Here is an 18,287-nt window from a genome sequence, read left to right on the forward strand (position 1 = left end):
TGGGAGGCTTTGCTCAAGGAAACTCAGACAGGAGATGTTTCCAACTTTTGATTTTCCTTTTACAGGGTAGTCTGTCCAATCAGCAGCTGATAGAGTTTTTGAGGCCCAGACTGTGACTGTGCACAGATTATTTATCAGTCCAGCTGTTAGTTCATCGAGGCAGCATGTTGTCATCTGCAGTCAAAGGGGAAGAGTCCAGAGTTCAGTTCTTCCTACCAGCATGAAATAACCTCATCCATCTCACATCATCAGAAACCTGCATGACTCTGTAGCTGCATGGTCGTCTCTCATCACTAGACCTTCATTTTACTTCTATAAAACTCTGTCCTGCCTGTGAACCCCTGTGTCTTTCCTTCCACCCAGCGGAGGCCGGTGAGGCGGCGCTTCGAGTCTCCGGGAATATACTCGGATGATGACGCCAACAGTGACGCCTCCAGCGCCTGCTCCGACCGCTCGTACAGCTCTCGTAATGGCGGCATGGCGCCGCACTACCTGCGTCAGACGGAGGATGTAGCCGAGGTGCTGAACCACTGCGCCAGCGCCAACTGGTCTGAGAGAAAGGAGGGACTGTTGGGACTGCAGAACCTGCTCAAGAGCCAGAGGATGCTCAGGTGGGACGGGCAGCGTGTAGAAGATTTCTAGCCAGGGACCAAACTGAAAAACTTAAAAACAGACTAGATATTTCAATTTTAATTTAGACTGTATTCGCTCAGCAGTTCTTTGACTCTCAGGGCAAGAAAAGCAGAAATCCTGCATCCAAGTTACCTTTATTTGATTCTTTGATTTTTGATACGTTAAATGTGTCTTTATCATTATCTGTGAAGTTAAAAGTAGTTAAAAGGTAACTGGTGCTTTGAGTTTACTATTTCAGAACAAGTTAGAAATGATAAAGATGTACGGTAAATACACTTCTTCACTGTGGAGTTTTTAAACATACATATGCTGTTTTATTTCACATGGTTGTCTGCAAATGCTCTTAAAACGTCTCCTTTTAGTTTGGGAATTTAAGTTTGAGTGTGTCCTAAACTTTTAAGACATTTTTTAAAGGGGGCAGATGAAAGTACTGTGTATAAATACTTTGTCTTATACCTTATACAACTTGTGTTTCAGCTTGATTTGTATATAAATAGTTTGGACTTCACATAGCAAGCGGCTGCTTTAACCCTTTGTGTCATGGAAACGGTGTATTTCTCAACTGGTATCTAGTGAGACAGCAGATTTTATTTTATGTGTGTCAAAAAGATCTTAAGCAAGCGGCCAAACAAAAAAAGATTTAATAAAACTCCGATTTAGCCACATTAAAAGTCACTGGTCGCATGCTTTAGACTTCTCACCGAGTACAGAGCAGCTTTGAATTCTGCGTAAATGACATTAAATAAAAGATTTGCTGCTTGTTTTCCCCGTCAGTCGTGTGGAGCTGAAGAGGCTTTGTGAGATCTTCACCAGGATGTTTGCAGACCCTCACAGCAAGGTGAGAGCCAGCTGAGCTTCTGTAACACACAGCACGACCAGCAGCCAGATGTTGATAAACGTCATGGTAAAGAACGATCCAGTCACGCTGCCCTAAAGTCTGTTGAGGCTGCCCTCAACATTAAATAATTCTTCCACCTGAAGCGGCAGCCGTTTCTTTTAAAATATAATTTCTTTGGAGAGTAAAATGAATAATCCCATAATCTGCACTAAAACTCCTTCCCTGGTTGAATAAATGTTGGGATTAACTGCAGCTGGTGGTCAAAGTTAAGGTCCTGCGTGGAGTTTGACTGAATTCACTGCTCACATGTCAGAACTAACTGCAGGACAAACTAACTGTGTTTTTTTGTTGCATGCCTCCTCGCTGCTGTGGACTCTAACAAACACCAGAGAGTAAGTGTTTACTGATCAAACCAGCTCACTTTGTAACAACTGTCTGAATTTAACAGCTCTCTGTGTTTACACATCTGAAACACAAACACAGTGAAGAATATGACTTCGTTCCTCTCTGTCCGTAATCCTGTTCCACCCGCCTGACGTCTTTCCTCTCTCCTCCTCCTCTTCATCCCTCGCTCCCTCTCTCAGGTGTTCAGCATGTTCCTGGAGACTCTGGTGGACTTCATCGTACTGCACAGGGAGGACCTGCAGGACTGGCTCTTTGTTCTGCTCACTCAGCTGCTGAAGAAGATGGGGGCCGACCTGCTGGGCTCGGTCCAGGCCAAAGTCCAGAAGGCCCTGGACGTCACCAGGTCGGCAACTAGGCTCTGTTTTTAATATATTTTAAGGCCTTTCAAAGAGTCTTACATATAACAAGTAATGCCTTAAGACCTAAGAATGACAAATAAAAAATACTAAAGTAAGACTCAAAGCAAAATTAAACTATAGCTTTTTGTCTCTGGTCTAATAAGGTGCATTCCCTTTTAATTTGCAGAGAGTCCTTCCCTTATGAGCAGCAGTTCAACATCCTGATGCGTTTCATCGTGGATCAGACGCAGACGCCCAACCTGAAGGTGAAGGTGGCCATCTTGCGCTACATCGAGGCGCTCGCCCGCCAGATGGACCCGACTGACTTTGTGAACTCCAGCGAGACACGCCTTGCAGTCTCACGCATCATCACCTGGACCACCGAGCCTAAGAGCTCCGACGTCCGCAAGGTAGGAGGGCGGGACGTGTCAGCGCCACCTTCATCTTAGGTTCACGGCACACTTGTCTTTTTGTGTTCCTTTATTTGTAAGTCTACTTGTTCTTTGTTTCGTTTTTTTGTTTTCACGACTTGATTTTCTCCCCGATCGCCATTTTCTCGTCCACCACATCCCCAGACCCTTCATAACTGGGCAGGGGAGGATTTCTCAGGCCGACCCAGCACCGTGGCCTCTCTGCCTGGGGAGGGCAACCTGGAGGAGAGGTGCAAGCAGGTAGAATCTCCATCAAACGGCATGACCAGAGTTTATGACCTCCTCTAACCCGGCCTGAGCCGTCAAACACCCAGGGAGCAGCTGTGCAGACCTGGATGTCCGTTCTGTCATGTTCGCTGACAGCGTGCGAAGGCTTTTCAGCACTAACCGCTCTTAAATCAAGTTTCAAAGTCATGGCTCTGTTTCTTCTACAAGAAATTTACACAGCCGGTGAAATCAGTGGACGGTAGATGCCGAACTTTTAAAACTATGTACAGTGTGTGCATGAGTTTGGTCTGTGCAGTTTTAACTCTGAGACTAATGATGTTTCTTTTCCAGCAAAATCTGCATGAATTTTTGCAGTTTGCTTTTAACTTTTTTTCTGTAAAGCTCGAATACATTTATTTGATCTTGAAGCAGGCTTGAGAGTGGAAACCGCTCGTTCCAGCTTTTGCTTAACCTTTTTTTGAATGGACGTGCTGCATGTTCACTGCAACAATGTGCTTCTTAACATGTTGTTTACTCATTTTTACCTTTTCTTCGTCTTGTTTCATTGATTCTCTAAAATTTAAGAGTGAAAAGTGCAATCATTTGCTTAGGATTCATTTCTCTATAGATGGTTTGGGTGTTTTTAAAGGTGCTGGGAAGTGAAGTGAAGTTTTGTCTGGAGAAACAGTTGCATTTAAAAAGTGTATTGTGCGTAGACATGTGTTTGATTTCTGCTGAACAAAAAAAAAATCATATTAAAATGTCACATGACAGTAGATCGTATGCAGTGAGCCGCATGTATTTTACACCTCTCAGTCCCCAGGCATTTAGAAATAGTTATTGAAGTCTGTGTAAATTATTACATTTGATTTTAAAATGTTTGATAAGCTGTTGGTGATGAAAGTAACTGTTTTCCAGCAGAATATCCTTGTATACAGCTTTTAGTTTACACTTGTCGTATATGAGTTCATGGCAGCCAACAGCAGGTAGTTTAGTGATCTGTGAGGTGACATTTTGTGTGTGTGTGTGTGTGTGCAGGCGGCCCAGGTGGTGCTCATCGCCCTGTTTGAGCTGAACACACCAGAGTTCACCATGCTGCTGGGCGCTTTACCCAAAACCTTCCAGGATGGGACCACAAAGCTGCTGCACAACCACCTGAGGAACGCCAGCGGCATGAGCATGGTAACACACACACACACACACGGACAAAAAAATAAGTATTTCCCCGTTCTAGCAATTCAAAAGTCTGCCTCTGTTGTGCTGGATGTACTCGACGCACAGAACAGCGTTACGGTGAACATTTAAAAAGTGCAGGTTTTCTTTCCGTTAAATCTGTTTGATTTAAAGTGACATTTGTTCAGTTGTGTGTTTTGTCGATTTGCAGGCGTCTCCCAGTAACACGGCTGCCCGAACGCCTCCACGGCAGCACAGCAGCCGCAGCAGCCCGCTGACTTCACCCACCAGCTGCTCTCACGGGGGGCTTTCTCCCAGGTACGCCAGCGCTCCTGCTCCAAGACTGCATCTCCTTACCATAAATGGTTTTCTGCTAATAATCTTGTGGTGCTAACAGTTAGCTTATTCCAGCTACACCAAAGGTTTACCAGCATGAACTGGTGCACTGGAGCCAGTTCTCCACCCGCCCGCACTAACACTGACAGACAACAGTGCTTCTTTCTTTTCCACTTTTCTCACATCTCTGTCTTCTCTCTGGGCTGCTCTCCTCCTCTTCCTCCCCTCCCTCCCGTCCTCTTTCTCCCTCCCCGGCTGGTTGCAGTCGGCTGTGGGGTTGGAGCGCAGACGGGCTCTCCAAGTTCCCTCCTCCGTCCATCCCCTCTCCTCTTCCTCCACCCACTACCCACTCCTCCCTCAGCACAGGGCGGCGAGCTTACTCACCCAGGTAACCCCACCCCTCTTTTCCTCCTCCAACTCCTCCTCCTCTTCCTCGCTGTCATGGGGTTTCACAGTAGCGCTGGGTGATACGACAATAAAATATTTTTTAAATAGACAGATTCTCTGTCCACTGTTAACTCTTTCGACTGAATGATAAGAAGAAGGAACATATTCTGGAGTTAAGTTCCCTCAAATAGAAAAATAGAAATGTTTAAAGTTAAGCTCTTTCATCTGGATTCTGTAAAACCCCTGAAACTCACTAACTGCCTCAGCTGCAGCAATTTGTGCCTCCATCTGCTCAAATTGTCCTTCACTGTCCATTCGTTTGGTTTCTGTTGCTACTTTGCTTTGTCGTCTCTGAACTGAAAGCTCTCAGGTGAGAAATGTGTAACCAGTGTCTCTGTGCTTGACTCACCTGTTTGTGTCCACCTGTGTCAGTTTGTGACTGTTCTGTACTGTAAGACATCATGGTGCACAGAAAAAGTGGACTGCAGCCTTAAATCTCTACAGTGTAGTCTGTTTCCTAGTCATGGACAAAATGTGTTGTGGTACCAAACAAAAGTTGTGTTTCAGACCTTTAAATTACTTTTGCACCGATTGCATTCTTAAAAGTTTGGAAAGGTTTTAAAAAATGTCCAAGTATGAATATAAAGTTGCAGATTTTCCTTCCTTTTTTTGATATTTGGGGACCAGAAAAATCTAAAACGAGACCAAGAAATGAAATAAAACAGTCAGTCAGGATTCTTTTTGGTCCATGTCTAGGAAAGTGTCCTCCATCATCAATCACAAGCTTTAAACAAAAGCAGTCACGACCATCAAGTGACTGAACCTCTTCTCTGAAGTAGTCATGTAAAATGTAAGGTTCTTTATGTCAGGCTTGTGAGGTTAGGTTCCCTGGGAGAACTTCCTGTGATTATTGTCTGTTTCTCCCTCGCCGCAGCATGCTGGAGTACAACAGTGAAAACCTGAACTCAGAGGAGATCTACAGCTCTCTGCGCGGCGTCACGGAGGCCATCCAGAACTTCAGCTTCCGCAGCCAAGACGACCTGATGGAGCCGCTGAGACGAGACGGCAAGGTGAGGAGAACGACGACGAGGAAGCAGTTAAACAATCTGAATCAATGTTTCCCAGAGCCCGACGAGACGCCTCCAAATGTTTTGTCTTGTCCAGCCAGCATCCCAGAACTCAAAAGATTTTCAATTTACTGTCACTGCAGAATCCAGCAAATTTTCACATTTGAGAATTAAACTAGTTAATTAAACACAAATGTAACTAAACTTCCATCAGTGATTCTGGCTGCAGCCTGCAGCAGATGTACTTAGACGTAAGCGAACTCGGTGACGATGATGTTTTGATGTGGTTCTCCAGTCTGCAGTCGGGGCGTCGTCAGACGGTGACGTGGTCGGGGGAGGACGCACAGCCCTGGACAATAAGACGTCTCTGCTGAACACGCCTTCACCGCGTTCCTTCGCCGGCCCGCGCTTCAGAGACTACAACCCGTACAACTACACCGACAGCATCAGCACACTGGACAAAGCTGCCCTGAAGGAGGCGCTGTATGAGGACCCTGTGGAGCGAGACGGTGAGACTGCAGTCACTTATCTATGTCCTCTTTGGTCAGTTTTGTTGTTTATCACGTCTTTAAACTGAAATGTTTTCTTTGCAGGCGGCCGTCAAGAATGTGGCGAAAACAAGATCATGAACCCCAAAAACTTCCCAGGTAAAGACATGTTGAGTCCTTTCCTACAACGTGCTGTTTCCCTTTTACAGAAAACAAACATTCGCTGAGGATCAAATATCACATGGCTGAGAGTCAGAGGGATTGTGAAACATTTGTTGTTTCTTGTCCCATAGACTAACCAAAAGAAACTTTCAAAAAGATAATAAAAAGAATCCATCCTGCACACCGTGACAGTCAGGACGATACACAGAAACCAGATCAATCAAAAGATAAACAAGAACTAATTTATGAAGCTTCTCTTGAGAAACGTTGAAAATACCAAAATGTCTGCACAGAAAAATTTATGACTTTTTTTCTACGTCTGTTTATCTTTCAGTTGATGTAAATCAGAGCTTTAGACTTTTCCCACCGTCTGTGTGAAACATAGTGCAGCACTTAGAGCTGTTAATATCTGCCGTATGACTGAAGAAAAGCACTTAGAACGTGTTTAGTGGCATCGCTCTGAAACATTTTTTAAATTAGTAAATTAATTTATGCTGTTGATCTGTGCAGCATGCCCCGCCGAGCAGCTGGAGCTGGTTGGGGAGCTGCTGAAGAACATCTCCCAGGGCCAGGCGGGGGAGCGGGGCCCCGAGGAGCGACGGGCGACCCTGCTGGAGCTGCTGAAAGTGGCCCGAGAGGACTGCCTGGTGGTGTGGGAGGAACACTTCAAGACCATGCTGCTGCTGCTGCTCGAGACGCTGGGAGACAAAGACGTAAGGACAGCCTTACCCAAGCCTGCTCCAGTGTCCAACATCTGACATCATATTAATAGAAAGTCATTTTGCACCGACTCCTCTCTCTCTCAGCACACGATCCGGGCGCTGGCCCTGCGAGTCCTGAAGGAGATCCTGAGGAACCAGCCGGCCCGCTTCAAGAACTACGCCGAGCTCACCATCATGAAGACGCTGGAGGCTCACAGAGACACGCACAAGGAGGTGAGGATCATTTGCATTATTTTCATGCTTGGATGTCATTTTAGAGTCCACTCGATGCAGAAGTAGCCTCCTCTTTTAAATTACATCACGCTCTCCCCTCTGGTTGCTGCAGGTGGTGCGTGCGGCGGAGGAGGCGGCTTCCACAATGGCAGGCTCCATCCACCCGGAGCAGTGCATCAAGGTCCTCTGTCCCATCGTGCAGACGGCCGACTATCCCATCAACCTGGCTGCCATCAAGATGCAGACGAGGGCCATCGAACGCATCACCAAGGAGCCGCTCCATCAGCTGCTGTCTGACATCATACCCGGACTCCTGCAGGTACGCTGCGAACACAGACCCTGGTGCTGCGGCCGAGCCGTGAACACTCATCTCCAGTAGATGCAGTGCATGTGGTTTTGCAGACCTGTAGCTGCAGACTTATTCATTCAGGAGTCATGAAAGTCCTCCAGTGTTGCTGCACTTGTGTCTCACCGTCTGCTGTTGCAGGGCTACGACAACACAGAGAGCAGTGTGAGGAAGGCCAGCGTCTTCTGCCTGGTGGCCATCTACTCTGTGATCGGAGAGGAGCTGAAGCCTTACCTGGCTCAGCTGACCGGCAGCAAGGTACACCAGTTCCTGTCTCTCAGCTCTCAGAGAGCATCCTGAACCAGGGTCTCATTTAAAAAATAATGTTTTGTCAGCGGCAGAATTTAGCAGCAAAGTGACAACATCCAGTTAGAAAGAAGAAAACCTGCTCAAATCATTCTTCTGAGATTTTTTCCCAGCACCTCTGAGTTTGTTTCTTGGAGAATGTGACATTTCTGGTCAACAGTGTGACCTTTGCTTCGACCAGTTATGACATTTAAGGATTGACGGCAGGTCAGATAACCCCGCCTGCACTGAGAATCCATTTCACAACATCAGTAGTAAGTTCTGTTTTATTTTATTCAGAAAGTGTCACTGAGATCAAGATGAAGAAACAGTGTTCAAAGTGTGAGGAAGGCCTTTTCCCAAGCTTTGTCTAACGGGAGTCCGACAGTCTCAGACTTTAAAAACCCCTGGTCTAACTTAAACAATAAGAAATATTACAGTCAGCCCCGTTTGGATGGTTCCCACAGAAAAGCTCAGGCTAACTGTTCAAATAAACTGTGCGAGCATCTACGGTATGAAATTAGTAGCCTTCTCTTGGTAGTGTTGAGCGAGACATACACAATTAAGAAATCTTAAAACGTGTTTTGTGCAAACATTCATTACAACAAAACTCCAGAAGTCTAATCACTAAGTTAGGTTTGGAAACAGAGCTTTGGATGGAGCAGGGAGTTTGAGACTCACTCAAATAAAAACCCACCGTGAGTGTTTCAGGGAGAGAGAGTCTCGTAGCCTCAGAGGTGGAGTCCTCTAACACCCCTGCTGTTTCCCTCCTACAGATGAAGCTGCTCAACCTGTACATCAAGAGGGCTCAGACTTCCACCAGCAACAGCAGCAGCTCCTCCGACATCTCCTCCTACTAACTCCCACAGCACACGCTTAGCTTTCATCGTCTCCGCAACACAGAGAGCATTTCATTCCATCAGCCGATGACAGATCGGAAGTCAAAACGTCATCGCGAACAGCGTCGTGAAATCCTCATCGTCTGAACCGACTTCCTGTTTTCAATATTATTCCCATTTCATTCCTTCAGCTGCTGATAAAGCTGGAGGCGTCTTGAGGAGCTCATGCTGTCGTGGCTCCACAAGTTTCTGGACCATCTCCTTATCATGTTGAAAGCTTAGCTAATTATTGGGAGGTAAGGTGATCCTGGCAGCTAAGCCGTTTCATGAAGAACCCGACACTCTTAATTGAACCAACATCTTCCTCCTCCTCTCTCACACTACCGCTAGAGTCAAGAGCCTCAAAACTTTTATCTTCCATCGACGCGTGATGGACCTAAGGTGATCGTAGGAACCATTTTTAGAGGCGGACTGCCTGAAACAAAGACCTCTTCTTCCTACTCGCGCCTCGTTTCACCTTCAAGCCCATCTTACTTCGTGGACCGGCCCTGAGGGGCTCTTTGCAGCTGATGTAAGGATGATCCTAGCATTGAGACCGTCTTCTTACACTTACAAAAGACCTGAGGTGAGTTTGAAATCACGGAAAGAGAAGAGAGTTTTCGTGGTGTAACTTCCTTCCTCTCAGTGCAGGAGGAAACCTGTGGCTATCAGTATTTTTATTCATTTTTAGTATCTTTAATCCACTTCTTTGAACAATGTTTTGCTTTGACACATCAAACCTTATTGTACATTGAATGTAAAGAGCTTTGACAGGACGTGACTCTCACCTGTGTTTCTCCTTCCTGAACTACTGCCTCATTGTACCCGGTGGATCAATCTTAAAGGTGTTTGGAATATTTTCCAATTTGAGCACGTGCATTTGGTGAATTATGTGCTGTATTGAGAAAGAAAGTGGCACTTTAGTCTTTAAAAGGCTGAATTCAAGGGTCCATCTGAAGATTAATATGTCAAAAATAAGGAGTTTGATTTTGAAACTACACCTTAATGAGTACAACAACAGAAGTTTCTTTGCTGCTGTTTTACTCATTAATATATTAGTAAAACATGTTAGCTTTAAAAAAATGTGAAATCCAAGTTCATCTTAGTTTACATTGAATGATCATTTGGCTGGCCAATGATTTCAAGCACTACAGCGATTAAAGAAAGTTTTATTATTTTGGACCCAACTACCAGCAGAAGATATCAGCGTTGTTATTTAAGATCATTTTCCAGGCGTGAAGAAAAGAAGGACTTTTAATGTGTCAACACTCGTCAGTGGAATTCCCTTTTAAAATCTGTAATAGATAATAAACTAACATTTTATTTCATAAATATAAAACCTCCTTTACATGGATTGAAAAAATTGAAACTAGATGTTTTTGCACAGGGTTCGTCTAAAACACAAGCTATTAAAATTATGCCTCCGACCTCATATATGTTGCCTGAAGAGCTGAATGATGAATCGGTTTTATATTGAAATTGTGATTTGAAAGAGTACAATTAAAAAAGTAATTACAACTTGCATAATTAACAGTGTCTTAATGAGCGTTAGGAGGTGGAAGTTTCAGTCAGTGACGGCAGCTTTACTGAGCTGCAGCTAATTAACAACAGAAAATGTACTTTTTAGTTTGATATTGTCATTAAACAGAAATCTGTCCAGTAATTACCACAGCAGGCCATATGTAATTGTTATCAATAGCTGACACCACTTTTGAATGTCATGATTGTATTGTAATATTATTATTAGTAGTAATATTATCAAGTAATGTTACGTTCACCGCTGATGTAATTTATTTACTTAAACTGGCCTAGAAAATGAACAGAGTTGACTTTTCTCAGATTTGATGACCTCTTATAACAATCCTCTGATGTTAAAGTCATGTGGGCTACAAATACACGTCTGGAGTTTAACTTACAGAAAATTATTACAATTTAAATCGCAATATTCGTCAGAAAATTAGCTATTGTCCTCGCATTGTTCACCACTACGTTTGCGTTCTCTTTCATCCACGTAGATTTAATGCTGCCCAAAAGAAGCTGGCTTTTATCCGTGTTGGTGTTGTCGAACAATGGGACCAAACACATTCACACAATCTCCTCGTCAAAAAGTAAAACTACAAAAATGCTTTTTAAAGACGTTTTTATGTAAAGTTGTCCGCCAGGCTTTTGTAGTTGTTAGAAAAGTTGTATTTATTTTTACTACATTTACAAGTATATCAATTGGCTGTGGGACACAAACCTTGTCTTGAGGAAGGCATGAAGATCTGTTTTTTAATTCAACAGTCTAAAGCTAGAACATTTTAAAGTTTAAATCTTTTCTTTACATTTATTTGATTAACATTACATTTAAAAAAAGTATTCACTTCACATTCTATGTTATAGCTTTTTTAATGAAAATTTAACTGATAAACGTTACATGGACCTAATTTGTCATCTATATATATATATTTAATTTCCTACGTGGATTTTTAATTAATTTGAAAGACTGAAAGTACAAAATTCCCTCAGAAATAACACTATACTGATTTTAGAAAATAAAAATAAAACCACTGAAAGACAGCAGAGGTATTTTTCTCTGCTGTCCCAGAAGGGTGCGAATCTAAAGACCCAGTTCTGTTTAAACTGGGAGTTTATTGGTTTTTACGTCTGCTGTCTTACAGTCTTGGAAATCCACAAGCTGTCAAGTCAAGACTACTGTAATATATAATATATATTATATTACACTGAAAAAGTCATCTAAAAGTCAAGATTCAGCTCTAAATGTCACAAAAATAGTATCAGTATTTTAATTTATGACAGTTTTGTCTGCAGGGAACTAATAATCAGTGGTTTATTGTGTTTTGCTGACAAACTGTTTACAATGTATTCTTGTTTTAAAGAGATGGTTTAACAGTTCGACTGTTTTTGGGAAGAAACGCCTCTGTATCAGTTGATCCTAAATTGAATGTAAGTCACTTTGAGACTTTGACCTTTTAAAATGTGAAATATTTTAGCAAATGACAAATGGGCAATACCTGAATCTGACAGAAGGATTGACAATCTGAAGGATTAGATGCTACTAAAAGCAAGCGACAATGCTAATTGATGAGTTGTAAAAAGCGCCAGCGTTAAAAATGAAAAGATGAACGTGTTTGATCTGTGGACATTAGCAATAAACTCTTAGAAATCCAGCTTGGATTTTCACGTCGAAGCACTGTAAATTTCCATTGTGTTCCTCCTTTGAGACGCTCTCGCTGGTCAATGTACAGAAGTGTCATTTTTTTTTAAAAGTGCACCTATAATAAAATGTTACTGCTGCTTATTCTAATACTAACAAACGCGCCTAATAACTCCAGCGTATGTACTGTATCTCGACAGAAGGGTTTAGGTACAGCTAAAATGATGGAGAGCAAAACTTAACTGACTGAACACTGAAACTGTTAAACCCTCTGAGTGGTTGAACTCTCCCGGTGCTTCATTCTCAATGCCAACTCGTCACATATGGACGTTTGGTCAAGACCCCTTGGCATCGCTTTGTAACGCCCCGGGTACCCGTTGTTTTTGGACGTGCAGTGCTCCGCGATCAAGTTAGCACCAATAAATATGTGTTATGTTAGCACCAAAAGTACTTGGTTAGCTTTAGGAAAAGTTTTTAACCATTAACTTCACTAAAAACAATGTTGACTTTTTGTTTCACACGGGGAAACAAACACCGGCCTCCTGGGGAAAAGTCTTCTTGCCCACTTTTGGCCCACCCATCCACCCAAACCACCTCCCCACTCAGACATTTCTGTTATTTATATTCTATCCCTGCTTTTAGCGTTCATAACTGACGCTACAGGGTTTCCCCCAGAGCGTTACTACAACCTTATGCCAAGGGGTCTTGACCGTGCGTCTATTTGTGACGACTTCGGAGTGAGAGAACGGGTTGCAAGGGAAGTTCAAACAAAGGCAACAGAGCAGGTTTAACTCATGAAAGAAATAGTTTGTTGTGTTGGGAAATCACTGCTTTCTTGCTGAGAGTTAGATGAGAAGGTTGAGACCATCATCATGACCTGTACACTTAATATGAAGCCAGTTAGCTTAGTTTAGCTTAGCTTAGCTTAGCTTAGCGTAAAGACTGGAAACGGGGGGAAACAGCTAGCCTGTTTCTGTCCAGAAATCCCTGCGCCCGGCCACGAAATATTCCAGCACACAAAGCTAAAACTTTCTAAGGGCCTAAGAGCCTCAGGGGCCTCAAAAGCCCCCGGTTCACTCCATATCAGCTGGTTCTACATAATTGGATTATCCACAAAGTAGTTAGAAATTTGTACCCTTAAAGTACACAATACCTCAATTACTTTCATGTGTATTATATTAAATTGTTGTAAAACTGTGTTTTATCAAATTACTTCCTTAGGGAAGGCGGTATTACTCCATCATGAGCGTACTGTAAGGTTGCAGCCAACAATTATTTTCATTATCCACAGGTCTTACAGTTATTTTATTTAATAATCGAGTAATTATTTAGTGTATAAAATGTTAGTAATTAGTGGGAAAATGATCATCATTATTCTCTGAAACCCAAATTAACAGATGTCTGATATTCACATTTCAGAAGCCGGTGCTGGGGTTTTAAACAATTAATTAGTCAGTTATCAAAATTGGTGCATAATAATTTTCTGTCCAACAGCTAGCTGATTAATGAACTTATCATTTCAGCTTTGGGGGACGTGCTTTGTTTTTGGGTGCCTGGGAAAATAATGAGACTGCCATGTATAGTGGGGATCAATAGGGCCACCAACAACAAGTATTACTTAATTAATCACCTCTGTTTTTGTACAGCTAAAAACCCATTTCCCGTTCTTTACCGTCGTTAGCTAATCTAAGTGGCTTTATATTCACAGTACAGGCATGAGGTCGGTGTCGGTCTGAACACGTGACTCTCAGCAAGAAAGCGAATAAGCACATTTCCCCATATTTTGACAGTGAAGGATGCTGTTACTGAAGATTTCCAGGCCTTATTTTATCTCTTCAAACTCGTTACTCGGACTGTTAAATGTACTGTACCAGTGCCCGTTGTCACTTTTCTCGCTTGTGAGATTTTGGCAACTTGATCAGCATTTAACTCTGGATTGAATGTTACCTTTAGAACCAATGAAGTCCTTTACAGCACGTCGTCCAGTGATCCAGTGTTAGCCTGCTGCAGTTTAGGCGACTTAAATTCATTTCCCTTTACTCTTTTTTTTTTGTTTTGTACAGTGTGATTTAAAACTGCAACTATGTCCGCATGCTTACTTCACGGGAATCGTCGGATATTTCCGGCTGCGTTTGCTGTCAAATATAGTTAGTTTGATAAAAGCAAACAAGCAAACATTGAAGATACTTTTTGATTTCCTGAATGTGTGCCTTTGGGTAAAGATTTCTGGCAATATACCTGGTTGTCCTGTACAATACTAACCTGTACTAACACTAATATTCACTGCTTCCTAAGGTGGACGTCATAAGGTAATGTGAGAAGAGACGCAGTGCTGTAAATAAGCTTCAAGCCAATGGTGAAATATTTTCCATTGAAACCACTTACAGTGCATGGCTCCTGTCTTTTGTTTTAGTTGATTTGTTTTATTTCATGCTACACAATATTTATGGTTTATCTTCCTGTGTATGACTGTATATATTTACATGTTTGGTTCTCTTTCACCTGTGATAGACTTTGCAGAACTTGAAATAAACTATCAGACTTCTAAACTCTTGTCTTTGTCATTTCTTTATCACAGTTTTATACATTTTTTTACGGTCTTCTGTCTCTTTTCATGTCCTTGTCCTCAGTAAGGTTTAGAAAGCAGGACGTGTAATGGAGTATTTTGACATTATTGTAGTTTGATCTTTAAACTTCATTTCCCATGTGCACTTGCATGAAAAAGCACAGGTGTGCTCTATTTGATGGAAGCCGGGACTCCCTTTTACTTTTGTTTGCCTTCATGTTTAGTGACTAAATCCTTAAATATAGAATCTTTGAATTTTAATAAACTTTTTCAAGTCCTTAGATTTTTTTTTATCTCAAATGCACAGTCTTGAATTTAGCTGTAGTTATTCCATATGTTTGAACATGTGTTAATGGGTTTTGTACTGAGCAACAGTGTGAGTGAAATGCTCTGTTTGACGGCCACTGTTGGCATCAGATTTTCAAAATAAGTTTAGAAACTACAATCATTGTGTAGGATTATTAAAGGGGTAGAAATCACCACCAGATGGCACTCTGCACACTCTAATAGCCATGGATTTTCTTTCTCTACACCTATACAGGTTTATTTTGACTGAGCATAATTACTGATGTTTGGTGAATCGTTGACTCTTCAGCAAATGTTGAATATTGACGTGAATCATCTGCTTTTGTTGCTCTGGTCTTTATTTTAACTTGTTTTTTTTTGGTAAAAGCTGTTAATTTGCTTAAGGTGACTTCAGTGGACGCACGAGGCTTCTGCAGAGATCAAACCTGTGATTCTTTTATTCTGTTACAGGCCATCCTGGATTCCTTTTGTGAGTTTCACCCCTTAAACCAGGAGTGAGTCAGATCCACAGGGAGCAGCAGGCAGACAGGGACAGCTCAGCTCAGGGTTTCAGACTTTTCCCCTCGTGTCGTTGACTCAGAACATCGTCTGCTGGCAGGTACAGATTATCCTAAAAGCTGAACTTTGACCTCCGAGCAGAGGAAATGAGGAAATGTGCTTACTTACATTCCATCACTGCTACTGTAAGGCAATTTAATCTTGTTTCAAATTTGCCTTTTTTATTTTGTAACAAAACAAATATCTGAATAGCCTACTGAGTATATATTGTAAGATTTCAATTAGAGGCCCGTCTCTTTTACTGGCCTGGTGTGGCTACATGTTTTGACGAGTAAATGCAGGTCTCAGTTAGAAGCTTGGTTTGTTTTTTTATAGAAGTTCTTTGGTGTATAAAACCTCCTAAAGCCCACCGGGTCGCCTGGTTGAGCTACTTCTAAGCTGAATACAAATATAAATGTTAAAACCTTTGTCAAGATGGACGTGCTACACATCATAAGATCAGTAAGACTCTCCACAATTAACACACACTGTTCATTTTTTCGAAAAACTATTCAGATTCTCCAGTACGTTAAACAAGAGACACGAAAAGGGCTAATTATTATACAAGTAAGATTCATACTGGTTGAAATAAATAAATTGATAGAAGCCATAGAAGAGAGTGCAGGCAGGGTGAGTTCAGTGATTGAAGGAAATAAAAAATAAAAGAGTATTAATTGAAGTTTTATGGGAAATGATATGATGAGATCAGAAGTAATAAACAGTCCCTGTCACCCTGACCTCAATCATAAAACAGTAACTACAGAAATTAAAGCCACGTCCAGATTTTGGCAGGTCCTCGCTCACTCTTGTGTCTGTGACTCATGATGAACAGAACCTCTGTTCAGGTGCTGTGCTGAGACACAGAGGTAGATGTTAAACTTGTGATCCGGCCATATTGGTGATTACAGATGAACGATCTGCAGGGCCACACCAACACTATCTAAATCTTTAAACACATCCGTTGGATCGCTGGCTCCTAATGGGGCGTTTCATTCGTTGATCAAAGCGGGCCGTGAGGACGGTGCTGCGGTGTTGGATGAGTCCTCCCCGCCGTCAGACCTTGAAATGGCTTCGTTAGCATTTCTCAGCGGTGGCCGCGGGTTGTCGCAGAGTCCTGCCTGTTTCATCAGTATGCACATGCTGTTGAAAATTAATTTCATTAAAGACCCCCCCCCCCCTCCTTTAAACCAGCTCCTCCTGTTTAAAGGCCCTCATAGTGTATGATTAGCGCGCATTTCCCCAACCTGGCTGGGAGTGGCGGCTAGGTCGGGAGGTCGCGCAAATGAAAGAGAACAACTTCATTGTGAAATGACTGGCCCATAAATCATCGGCCGTTTTCTATAAATCACGGCAGATGGCAGGGAGCGGGCCGAGGCTCATGGGAGCTCGTTGCAGCCCCTGTGCGTGATGGGAAGGGCCGGGCTTAGCTGCGGCGGAGGCTGGCAGAAGCGCAGGGTCAGTTCCAGTTTGCGGATGCGGAATACGTGAGGTGTGGTGGAGGCGGGCCAGAGGCCCGGCCGACTCCCCCCCTCCCCCCGTCCCTGCAGCTCGGCCCGGGCTCACCTGATGAGATTCAGACCCCGGAGGTCCACGTACAGCACCTCTCCACGCTGCCCTCCATTTAACAGGTCTAATCTGCCTGCTTAATATGGAGACAACTTCATCCCCCCCTCGTCCCCGAGCTGCGCTGAGACCTGTCAGGTTGACACTAAATGTCCGCCCAGGAGGGGAGATCTGCCAGGCCGACTCACACCTTCATTATTCATCATGATTATTTAACAGAACAGGATTCTCCTGCACTGCAGCCCAGCTCTGCCGCAACATACTCAGTCTCTTTAATGTGGGTTTAAATTCCAGGTTTTCATACATGACTAAAGTGGAAGTTTCTACTGCAATGAGGAGGGATTATTCCTATTTTTTCTGCTTTAATTAGTTTTAATAAAGCAGCTGGCTGACAGTTACAGTTTTAGATGCAGAATAAAGCTCCAGGAACACGTTGGAGAGCAGAGAGATGTTTCCATGCTTTAAACTTCAATGTTGAAGCTCTAAATAAATGACAGAGTGTCCTGTAGTGATTAGAGAGACTGTCCTGAAATGAAAAGCCACCGACTTATTCCAACCTCTGCGTCCCCACAGACCCGCTCACATTGTGCAGAACTTTACATCAAATGTTTCCACAGATGGTAAATACTTGAGGCTTAATTTGGTGTAAATGTGTGTGCAATGATGCAGAAGGCATCCAGTTTTATTACTCAGTGTAAACGTAAATAAACTTAATTTAAGGGTTCGCATAATATTCATGTACCATCAGACGATGTGGAATAAGATGGGTTTTAACAACCGATAAGCAATTGATATGATTTGAGATAAAGGTGTAAAATTGAGATTAAATGGCAAAACATACAGTAAATTAATTATGTGTGTGGTGCAACGTGATTATTGACCACAGAGATCCAGAAAAAAATAATACTGTTTACTTACTGTATCTTATTCCAGTCTACTCTGACAATTAGGTATTTGTCACTGCAGGGAAATGTATTATTTATTATTAATCTGCTTGAGCAGCATAACACAGTGAAACTGGAAACTAAATGACAAAGAAATTCACAAGTTATGAAAAAAGAAAAGAACATTCCTTATTCGCCTTTTCTTCCTGTGCAACTTCTCGGTGGATTTATTGTCGTTTTTCAGAGGACATAGTTTGTCTCTAGGGATTTTCTGATTGCACAGTTAAGTTGCTCCACTTGGTGCCGATAGAGGGCGCTTCAGAGCTGCAGGAGCTGACAGACAGAACATCCTCCTACCTGCTGGA

At 42.7% G+C, this 18,287-nt stretch overlaps 3 protein-coding genes across 13 annotated transcripts in view; 2 read left to right on the top strand and 1 right to left on the bottom strand.

Annotated features, from left to right (window-relative positions):
- The window catches only part of LOC119907382 (CLIP-associating protein 1-like), a 53,011-nt gene extending 38,396 nt beyond the window's left edge, over positions 1–14,615 (top strand). For 5 of the 11 annotated variants that reach the window (XM_038728148.1, XM_038728968.1, XM_038725392.1 and 2 more), the window contains 16 exons: positions 364–611; positions 1,408–1,471; positions 1,861–1,863; positions 2,056–2,219; positions 2,402–2,624; positions 2,790–2,885; positions 3,891–4,034; positions 4,237–4,343; positions 5,683–5,818; positions 6,111–6,324; positions 6,409–6,462; positions 6,976–7,178; positions 7,272–7,400; positions 7,513–7,719; positions 7,888–8,004; positions 8,808–14,615. In XM_038728148.1, the coding sequence (XP_038584076.1) occupies positions 364–611; positions 1,408–1,471; positions 1,861–1,863; positions 2,056–2,219; positions 2,402–2,624; positions 2,790–2,885; positions 3,891–4,034; positions 4,237–4,343; positions 5,683–5,818; positions 6,111–6,324; positions 6,409–6,462; positions 6,976–7,178; positions 7,272–7,400; positions 7,513–7,719; positions 7,888–8,004; positions 8,808–8,891 (2,193 nt within the window). In that variant the 3' untranslated portion in view covers positions 8,892–14,615. The remainder of the gene's footprint in view (positions 1–363; positions 612–1,407; positions 1,472–1,860; positions 1,864–2,055; positions 2,220–2,401; positions 2,625–2,789; positions 2,886–3,890; positions 4,035–4,236; positions 4,344–5,682; positions 5,819–6,110; positions 6,325–6,408; positions 6,463–6,975; positions 7,179–7,271; positions 7,401–7,512; positions 7,720–7,887; positions 8,005–8,807) is intronic. The other 6 variants (XM_038726707.1, XM_038731010.1, XM_038727500.1 and 3 more) reach the window with 4 other exon arrangements.
- The window catches only part of LOC119910112 (nucleotide-binding oligomerization domain-containing protein 1-like), a 1,078,472-nt gene that overhangs the window by 572,758 nt on the left and 487,427 nt on the right, over positions 1–18,287 (bottom strand). The window lies entirely within an intron of this gene.
- Positions 1–18,287, top strand: part of LOC119881802 — a 727,332-nt gene that overhangs the window by 291,370 nt on the left and 417,675 nt on the right. The gene's annotated exons all lie outside the window — the stretch shown is intronic.

The sequence above is a fragment of the Micropterus salmoides genome, unplaced genomic scaffold, assembly GCF_014851395.1.
Source record: "Micropterus salmoides isolate LMB-PRFRI ecotype aquatic unplaced genomic scaffold, ASM1485139v1 Ms_hic_scaffold_1, whole genome shotgun sequence".
Classification (NCBI taxonomy): domain Eukaryota; kingdom Metazoa; phylum Chordata; class Actinopteri; order Centrarchiformes; family Centrarchidae; genus Micropterus; species Micropterus salmoides.